At 47.0% G+C, this 10,001-nt stretch overlaps 1 protein-coding gene across 1 annotated transcript; it reads right to left on the minus strand.

Moving 5' to 3' along the window:
- Nucleotides 1-8,085: 8,085 nt before the first annotated feature.
- Nucleotides 8,086-9,556, minus strand: LOC131482760 (zinc finger protein 501-like). Its single transcript, XM_058678163.1, has one exon. It carries the CDS (start codon nucleotides 9,554-9,556, stop codon nucleotides 8,156-8,158), a length of 1,401 nt encoding a protein of 466 aa, XP_058534146.1. The 3' UTR covers nucleotides 8,086-8,155.
- Between the last annotated feature and the right edge of the window lie 445 nt (nucleotides 9,557-10,001).

Raw genomic sequence — 10,001 nt, forward strand, 5'->3', positions numbered from 1 at the left:
AATAAATCTTTACAAAAAAAAAGAATGCGAGGGCTGCGGGAGAGGACGTCTAGCTCGGATCCCGAACCCAGTCCGCCATGTGCCCATGGCTCATGGCGGGCTGGGCCCAGACATGCCTGGGTGCGAGGCCTGCTTCCTTCTGGGGTGAGTACGCCGAGGGGGGAGGCCTCCGTGACTGGGCATGTCCGGGACCCACCCATCACCCTCATTGGGTGGTGGGTGAACGGGATTGGGGAGGGGCGCAACCTTGGGCCTGCGGGATTTAACCTCCGGCTGCCAGAGGCGAGCCGAGGGCTGCGGGAGAGGACGTCTAGCTCGGATCCCGAACCCAGTCCGCCATGTGCCCATGGCTCATGGCGGGCTGGGCCAGGGCGGCCAATGCGCCATTTGGCGCCAGGCTGTGCCTGCTGGCCGCCCGGCCGGGGAGCTCTGGGGTATTGGACATCTGAATCGCTGCTGAGATAGCTCTAGAGTGACCCCACTGTTTCTGGGATCTGAGCCAATCCTAAAGATTCCCAATGCCAGTAACTCTTCCTTTGAAGAACTTCCAATCCCTTAATAATGCTGAGCTTTGAACACCTATCAAGTAAAAGATAAGCTCCGGCTTGTGTAGCAGGCTGGCACCTAATGGTCCTCGGAGCAACCACGTGCAGGTGCGTGATTTACGGCTAGGAACGGTCCCAATCTGGGATGCCACAGCTGGGATGAGGTTCCCACCAAGGGGTGTATGTGCTGGAATGGGGGCTGCGTTCTATCTAGGAAACAGTTGCAGTCACCCGAGGCACTAGTGTGGGCTGGGATTGGATGCACCAGGCCGGTTCAGATCCCAGCACCATCTGGTGTTATGGAGAAACAGGGTAGATGTGGGACTGACTAGGCTGGGTCTCAATCCCCTTCTGAGCCATGTGTGAGCTGTATGTGGGTATGGACGAGCCATGGCTGGGCTGAAACATCCAACAACAAGAGTCAGAATGGGGTGAAAGCCAGCCAGGAAAAGCCACTGTTCCTGCTAGGACAGGAGGTGAACTGAGTAGGGTTGGCTCAAGAACCCCCTGGCAAGCGCAAAATCTGGCATTGGGAGGGGTTCTGATGGAGGAGCCTGGGCAACTCCTCTGGCAGGACACAGTCCCTGCAGGTAAGCGCGAGAAGCATGATTGGAAACAGCCCAGAATAGGCCATGGAAAGTTTCCCACTGGCATGCATTCGGCATGGGTCAGGAGCAGACCAGGCTGAATCAGTTCATGTCATCCTCTGACAAATCCGATCACCAGAACAGAGTGTGGAATGGGCCGGGTTTGGTTGCGACAAAACCAGTACACATTATGGAACGCCAGGGCGTGGTTGCCTGTACTGGATATGAATGCAGCACCCATCCAGCACACGTGAGATCCAGGAAGGGAGGGGCAGAGCTGGCGGGGGGGTTAAGGGGCTGGTCCCCTCGCTGGACAACCACTCCCACTGGAGAGTGTTGGCTGGGATAGAGACAGACACGACTAAGCAAGGCTACAACACCTGTGCGCTGCATGTGGACTAGATCAGGGCCACAGCATCAGCTGGCAGAAGCTGGCACTGGGGACTAATTCTGTCGAGTCAAATCACAGGACCACCTAAAGAGTGCATAAACCGGGACAGAGAGACCTGGGAGGGAAAAAGTGGGTTCCCCCTTCTTGGGTCACTATTCCCGTGGGAGGGCATGAAAACTAGGACGGGGGCTGGGATGGCTAGATAGAGAGGTACTCAACAATATCTGTGAGGGCTGGATGGTTGAGTTGGTTAGATAAAACTAAGCTTCAATACCCATCGACAAGTACCAGAGCCAAATGGGATGGGGGACAGATTGGTCTTCTGCTACACATACTGGCAAACCAGGGTAGGGGGCGGTCTGGTGGGGGTTATTGTGGGTCGCCCCAACTAGGCTGCAGCTCCCACTGGTTGATGTAAGGGCCGAACCAGACTGGACTGCAACACCCATTGGTTCCAGTGCAACTCGGGACTGAAAACAGAACCAACACAGCAATTGCATCCACCAGCTGATTAGGGTGATGGACTGTGCCGGGCCCTGTGCTTGCTAGAACATACAAGAATCTGGTCTGGGAATACCTCAAAGTATCTTTGGAGATCTCCCCACTTGAACTGCTGGACTCAGAATTCTAACCAAGAAAAGACAGAAGACAGAATAGGACAATCATTCATCTCAGCTACATGTTGGCAGCGAAATATGGGACAAATGGAGACTTCATGATGGACCATATCAATCAGTGGACCACCTCATCGAGCGAAACTGGCAGTGACTCATAACTGGAGAACTATTAACTCCACTTGAGCACATATCTCAGAGCATGCCCCACATCTGGGACTTGGGATGGGCGGGAAACCGGGTGGGGCTTCTCCCTCAATATCCCCTTTTACCTCAGATACATGATGGAAACAATATGGACATAATAGCATTGCCCACCTCCCTATCCCCCTGAACCTTTTTTTTTTTTCTCTTTCTTGTTTTTCCTTCAACTATAGTTAACTATGTAAAGATTGTCAACAACAATACAATAAAATGGATTATAAAAAAAAAAAAAAAAAGAATGTATGTACTAACATCGTAATACATGCTTTCAAACTAACTTAGGGTTATTGAGTCCTTAGTTGTAGTGGGAACTTGTGTTTGTAGTTTTTCTGTTTCTGAACTTTGTCTTTTCCCCTCTGTGATATACTCTCTCCTCTGATAACTTGGGGAATAAAAATTGTAGTAGGAGTATATTACTGATTAATATGTGTTATCTACTGAGGAATTCCTGGCTGCTACGCCAGAACGAATAATGCCCTGCCTTAAGGTGAAACAATTTCCAGAATTATCTTTGAAAACTCCCGCTAGTCCATTGTAGAGTTGAAATCAAAATGGAGTAAATATGGCTCACTGCTAACTGCAATTCCTTTTGCCATTATAACTCCTGCTTTACCTGCTTAGCTAACAAACTGCATGAGCATACAGGACTAATGGCCAACTAGTGTCAATGGCCCCAATCCCCATAAACCAAGCCCCCAGACTTGTTAACCGATAGATAATTCAACATCGGGGTCTTGTTGTCACAGGTGGTACCAACGTTAGAGCCCAGACCTAAGGACAGCAGCCAAGGGCTGGCAAGCTGAACTAAGCAAGGAATGCGCAATCCTTCCTCACTCACCTGTTGTAAACTGTGCCTCCTTGGAAGCTACATCGAACTGCCCCTAAAAAAAAAACTTTGTAATAGTACTGCTCGGGTCCACACTCTGCAGTCGAGTGGATGCAGCACCATGACGTAAAAGGTCTGTGACACAGTCTGTAACTGCTTCAGTATAAACAAAGAGCGCAGCTTCCTTGCTTTGTCCACAATGATGCTGAAATTGTAGTGGTCTGTTTCTTTCCTCTCTACAGCTATTTCATGCACAGCCCTGTCTTCCACACGAATCAATGCGTATTTCAGTAGAGCTCACTTAGCAATAGGCCCTCACACAAACCAGGGAGTGCTGCAGCTTAGTCAGAATGACCCGCAATAATCCCCACCAAGCCTGAACTCTTCCCTGGTTCCCATGCTTTCCAGTATATAAAACAGACTGATCCAGTCTGTTCACACATCCAATTTATCTCTCATACATGTCCATAGGTATTGAAGCCTACTTCAACTCAACCAGCCCCACTATCCAGCCCACACATATGCTTGTGCGTGCTGTTCTGTCAAGCCACTGCTGCCCCAATCCTGGTTTTGATGCTGTCTGGTGGGAGTGATAACCCGAGAGAAAGGTGGCCATTATTTCCCTCCTGGGCACACTCTCACTCCTGTGGATGCTGGGGTCCATGTATTGGGTGTGGAAGACAGGAAGGTGTGAAGAGTATTGTTCCAGTAGAGGTAGGGCCACAAGAAATCTCCAGCTGCATGGCAGGGCCCAGCGGATGTCTCCACAACCACCTGAAGGCAGCTCCACCTCCCTTTGCATGGACACCAGACAAACCTGCTGAGAATTCTGTATCTATTTAGGCACTGTCTGCCTCTGTGGAGTTAGTGTTTATGACCAATGTGAGCTTGGAAGTTGATGTTGCTGTTACTGTTTTAGTCAAAGGGCCTTTTATTATTGCTGTGTCAGCTGCCCCCATTGACCATATGCTAATCAAGGGTGCTGCGTCCCCAGGTAAAGTGGGAATCTATTCTTTCCCTCCTTCTTTGATCTGTAGGTCCTTCCTTCTGTGATGCATTTCCTCCCTTAACTGATTCAAGATTAAGTTGTAGAATCAGGATTGTAGTAGGAATGTGTTACTGATTGAGAAGTTCCTGAACACAGGGTCAGGATGAATAACATCCTGCTTTAAGGTGAAACAAATGGCAGAATTATCCTTGGAAACATCCACTTGAGCCAGAATTTCACTGTTTCTGTATAAAGCAGACAGCTTTCCCGCATTGTCCATTATGATCATGAAATCATAGTGGTCCATTTCTTTCCTGTTTACGCCTCATCCACGCACCCTTCTGGAGTTCCAAACTCAGCTGCAGCTGGACTCCGGCACTCCTGGATCATACACTCTCTAGGTGGTTCTACAGTTTAACTTGACAGAATTAGCCCCCACTGTCAGCCTCTGCCAGCTGATGCTATGGCAAAGCTCAACCAACCATCATCCACTCCAGTTTATGCATGCACCAGCAGAAACAGTCAGTCCAGCCTTTTTTTGCTGATCTAGCTTACCTGAGGCCCCCAGGTGTTGTAGCCATGCCCAACCTTGTCTGCCTCTATCCCAACTAATGCTCTCCAGTGGAAGTGGCTGTTCAGCAAGGGAGCACTTCACATTCCACCTACCAGCTTTCCCCTACCATCCCTCTTTTGTACATGTGCTGGTTAGTCACTGTATCCCAGTCTGGCATGGCCTGCTTCACCTCGGCACTTGCCAGTGGGTGCTGTAGCCTGGCCCATCCAGGCCCACCCCCAATTCCAGCTCATGTTGGTGGGGGTTACAGCATGGCCCAGTCTTCTAGGCACCCAATTCCAGCCAGAATGTTCACAGGTATGTGTTTCGACCCAACCTGGTCTGACCCACACTGTTCTGGTGCTTGGATTCACCAGTGGGTGATGTGAATTGGGTCAGCCTGCTCGCCTACAACCTATGCCAAATGTGTGCTGGTGAGTACCTTTACCTGGCCTGCTCAGGGTTGCTTTCTATCGTAATTCTTGCACTCACCTGCAGAGACTGTGTCCTTCCAGAGGAGTTTCCCAAGCAGCTCCTTCAGAACCTCTCCAAATGCCAGATCTTGCAGATCCATGGACCAGCCCTACTCAGTCCACCTCCTGTCCTGGCAGGAACAGTGGCCTTTCCTTACTGGCCTTCAACCCATTCTGGTTCTTACTGTTGGATGTTTCAGTCCGGCCAAGTCTAATCCATATGCAGACACAGCTCACAGTGGCTCAGTAGTGGCAGAGACCTATCCCAGTTCGTCCTACATCTAAGCACCAGTTGGTGCTGGAGTCCAGCCTGGCTCTGGTGCGCCCCACTCCACACTTGTGCCAAAGGAGACTGTAGCCATATCCAGACCAGAATTCAGCCCCTACTATGGCCACAACACTCACCAGTGGGACCTCCAACGCAGCCAGGGTGTCCCCTTAGCTCCCCAACCAGGCTTGTTCCCAGCCCTAGATTATGTGCATACCAGTGATTGCTATGACCCTGCTTGGCATAGTCCCGGTCTTGGCCTTTGCCTTCTATGCTGTGGCCTAGCATCCCTGGCTCACATAGACTTGTAAGTATAAGGGACAGCTTGACATCACCTGTGGTCCATCCTGATTTCTTTTCTTGCAGATGAGCTAAGGTTTGCTTGGCCCTGCCAAATCTGCCCCCTTCTATTACCAACCCACACATTAGCCAGCCATTACACCTACTTTGCCCAGCTTGCCAGGGCTGGACCATGTGATCAACAGTGAGAGCTGTGACTCACTAGGGCAGTTTCCCCAAGTTCTCCCACTTGACCCACTCCTATACACAGATTTCATACATGCCACTTGGCATCCCAGGCTGGACTGCAACACCCATTGGTTCCAGTGCAAGTCGGGGCTGAAAAGAACCAACCCAGCAATGGCAACCACCAGCTGATTGAAGCAATGGACTGTGCCGGACCCTGTGCTTGCTAGTATATACAAGAATCTGGTCTGGGAACACCTCAAAGTTTCTTTGGAGATCTCCCGAACAAAATGCCGGACTCAGAACCCTAACCAGGAAAAGACAGAAGACAGAACAAGTCAATCAACCACCTCAGCTATATGTTGGCAGCAAAATACTGGATAAACAGAGACTCTAAGATGGGCTATGTCAATCAGTGGATTCTTCAAAGACCTCATCGTGCTTGAAGTGGCAAGATTGGCAGCAATTCATAGCTGGTGAATTATCAAAGCCACTTGAGCAAGAATGTCAGAGCATGCCCCACATCCGGGACTTGGGGAGGGTGGGAAACTGGGTGGGGCTTCTCCCTCAATATCCCCCTTTGCCTCAGATTCATGAAGGAAACAATATGGAAATAATAGTCTTACCCAATTTTATATAGCCCATGAACATTTTTACCATAATTAACCATGTAAAGATTGTCAAAAATATAATAAAAATGAAAAAAAAAATTCGAGCACGAACCCAGTTTTTTCTGAAACTGTTATTCAACTAAAAAATATTTCAGAGCCTGGCGCCATGGCCTAGCAGCTAAAGTCCTTGCCTTGAATACGCCAGGATCCCATATGGGCACCAGTACTAATCCCGGCAGCCCCACTTCCCATCCAGCTCACTGTCTGAGGCCTGGGAAAGCAGTCGAAAATGGGCCAAAGCTTTGGGACCCTGAGCCGCGTGGGAGTCCTGGTTCCCGGCTTCAGAACAGTGCAGTACCGAGCATTGCACTTACTTGGGGAGTGAACCATAGGATGGAAGATCTTCCTTTCTGTCTTTCCTACTATCTGTATATCTGACTTTGTAACAAAAATAAATAAATCCTAAAAAAAAAAAATAAATCAATAAAAAGTATTTCAGGTTGGCTTCACTACGTGTCCTAAATTCCCTAAATTCCAAGGGGCCTTCTAGTCCATTAATCGGGGAGAATTTGAAAGCATTTATAGAGCAAAAAGCAGAAAGCGAGAAGGGTGGTCTCAATAGTACTTCCACCCAAAAGGATGAGGATTGCATTTAACTTCTAAGAGTTGCTTGTCAGGGAAATTCTAGCACAGCTCCTCCACAGACAGAGAAACTGGAGTACAATCCACAACTCTGGCTACATGCCGATTGCACGGGCCAGGTTGGAGTCTCAGTCAAGACGACTGTCAGGGAATTCCCCGGAGGAAAGGAAAATAGCCATGTGCCTATGACTCTCCACATGAATGACCAGGCAGAGATCCATGGGCAATCTCCCATAGTAGAGTATTCAAGGAGAGACAATGGCTGTATGGGATGCACATTTGGCCAGAGGTCACAAGACAATCTTCAATCTGGACAACATTCATCCTGTAAAACTGGATCTGTATCACTGAAGTTGCCATAAGCATCAGCTGTGGTTCTAAGTTTAGTCATAAAATGTTGTGGAATTCTGAGATTCTGAAGAAGCTATATGTCAGATATGTGTGGAAAAGACAAGGACGGCATTTTAAACAAGTGTCATGAACCGAGCATTTATTGTCAAAATTAAAGTCTGAAAGCAGAACTCATTCACGTTTTCCCCCTCAGAACAAAGGATTATGTGCAAATTTGCTGAGATTTTCAAAGTGTTTTTCCCACATCCATTGCACTTTTACAAATGCTGGTTTCATTCACTTTGTAAGCTCTGACAAACCATGACAGCAGGTATACATGGCTTTGCTTTCCTAAGCTCTGATTTCTACTGAACAGTGACTCCAGTAAAGGATTTTTCAGTCAATGCAGTGATACTTCTATTGCACTCAATATTTATTTGTGTATGAATTTTTCAACTCTAGAGCAGAAATACTAAAAAAAAAAAAAAAAAAATGTTTTTCCACATTCATTACTCATCACATTTCTTCTTTGTGAATTTGCTGATGTAAAACGAGACCTGAGTGTCGGTAAAGGCTTTCCCACACAAAGTACATTTATAGTTTTCCCCTAGTGTGGATTTTCTGATGTATGGTTAGGTTTCACTTATGAGAAAATGCTTTACATATTCACTATATTCATAAGGGTTTTCTCGGTGTGGACTTTCTGATGTCTAATGAGACCTGACTGGCTGGCAAAGGCTTTTTGACACTCACTACATTGATAAGGTTTTTCCCCAGTGTGGGTTCTCTGATGTCTAGCGAGGCCTGACTGGTTGGTAAAGGCTTTTCCACACTCACTACATTCATAAGGTTTTTCCCCTGTGTGGGTTCTGTGATGTTTAATGAGATCTGCCTGATTGGAAAAGGCTCTTTCACACTCAATACACTCATAAGGTTTTTCCCCTGTGTGGCTTCTCCAATGTCTAATGAGACCTGACTGGTTGTTGAAGGCCTTTCCACACTCATCACATTCATAAGGTTTTTCCCCTGTGTGTGTTCTCTGATGTATAGTGAGACCTGACTGGCATATAAAGGCTTTTCCACACTCACTGCATTCATAAGGTTTTTCCCCTGTGTGGATTCTCTGATGTAAGCTTAGTTGTGATTTCTGAGAAAAAGCTTTTCCACATTCAACACACTCATAAGGTTTTTCCCCTGTGTGGATTCTCTGATGTCTAATGAGATCTGACTGGCTGATAAACGCTTTTCCACACTCAGTACATTTGTAAGGTTTTTCCCCAGTGTGGGTTCTCTGATGTATAATGAGACCTGACTGTTTGGCAAAGGTTCTTCCACATTCACCACATTCATAAGGTTTTTCCCCAGTGTGGGTTCTCCAGTGCATGATTAAATTTGACTTACGAGAAAATGTTTTTCCACACCCAGGACATTCATAAGGTTTTTCCCCTGTGTCAATTTTTTGATGTCCAATGAGAGATAACTGCTGGTAAATGGCTTTTTCAAGTTCACTGCATTCATATGGCTTCTCTGTAGTGTGAAAGATCTGACCTCCTGTGAGTTCTGACTTCTGGTAAAAAATGTCTTCACATTCATTGCACACATAGTAATTTTCTCCTGTGTCAATTCTCTGTCTGATGGTAATGCAAGATTTACTGCTAAAAATGTTATCACAGTACCAGCATATATAGTGACTTTGTGCTGTTTGGGTTATCTCATTTACCTTAAGATCAGATCTATAAATAAGAGATTTCTCACTGCTGAAATGTTCTTGGAGTTTCTCTCCTGATTGTGTTTGCTGATATTTACCAAAGCAAGGATCGTTTTGGAATATTTGCTTTTCAACATGAATTGTTTCTCCCACTTTGCCAAGTGGCTCAGTACATGAGTCTTTGGTATAATCTTTCTCGCACATAAGGAACATTTTCTTCCCGCTTTCTGTTTCCTCACTGTGCTCAAAAGACTGCTGACAAATGTGTGTCTTGTCATGCTGAATGAGATTTTCCCCATTCTGGAGGTTGTTCTCAGGGACATTAAAGGTATCCTTTTTCTCAAATGCCATTTTACCAGGCTTCCTGGAGGGAAAAAAAGATTTCAAATAAACCTCAGCCCTTTCCTCTCTCTTTTCAAAAGGCACCCAATCTCTGCATACCCTCATGGGATGTGCTTTCCCCCTCCACTCTTCCAAGTTCACCCGGTCACTTAGCAAGTAAAACTCCCTCAGTACATTCTCAATGCCAACCACTGGACATGATACCCAAGCTCGGAGCTCCTTTCTCATGTTTCAGGTTGCTTTATCCTCGTTGGAGGAGTGATGAGCATCCTGGAATCCCCAAGTATTTTACTTGCCTTTTTTTGTTTTATTAAGATTTATTTATTTTTATTGGAAAGTCTGATATACAGAGAGCAGGAGAGACAGAGAGGAAGATCCTCCGTGTACCGATTCACTTTGCAAGAAGCCGCAACAGCTGGAGCTGAGCTGAGCCAAAGCCAGGAGCCAGGAGTTT

Source organism: Ochotona princeps, chromosome 20 (assembly GCF_030435755.1).
Source record: "Ochotona princeps isolate mOchPri1 chromosome 20, mOchPri1.hap1, whole genome shotgun sequence".
Taxonomy (NCBI): domain Eukaryota; kingdom Metazoa; phylum Chordata; class Mammalia; order Lagomorpha; family Ochotonidae; genus Ochotona; species Ochotona princeps.

What these genes read in the sequence shown, in the direction of transcription:
- LOC131482760 (XM_058678163.1), bottom strand. Translation starts at nt 9,556, where the DNA reads ATGGCATTTGAGAAAAAGGATACCTTTAATGTCCCTGAGAACAACCTC.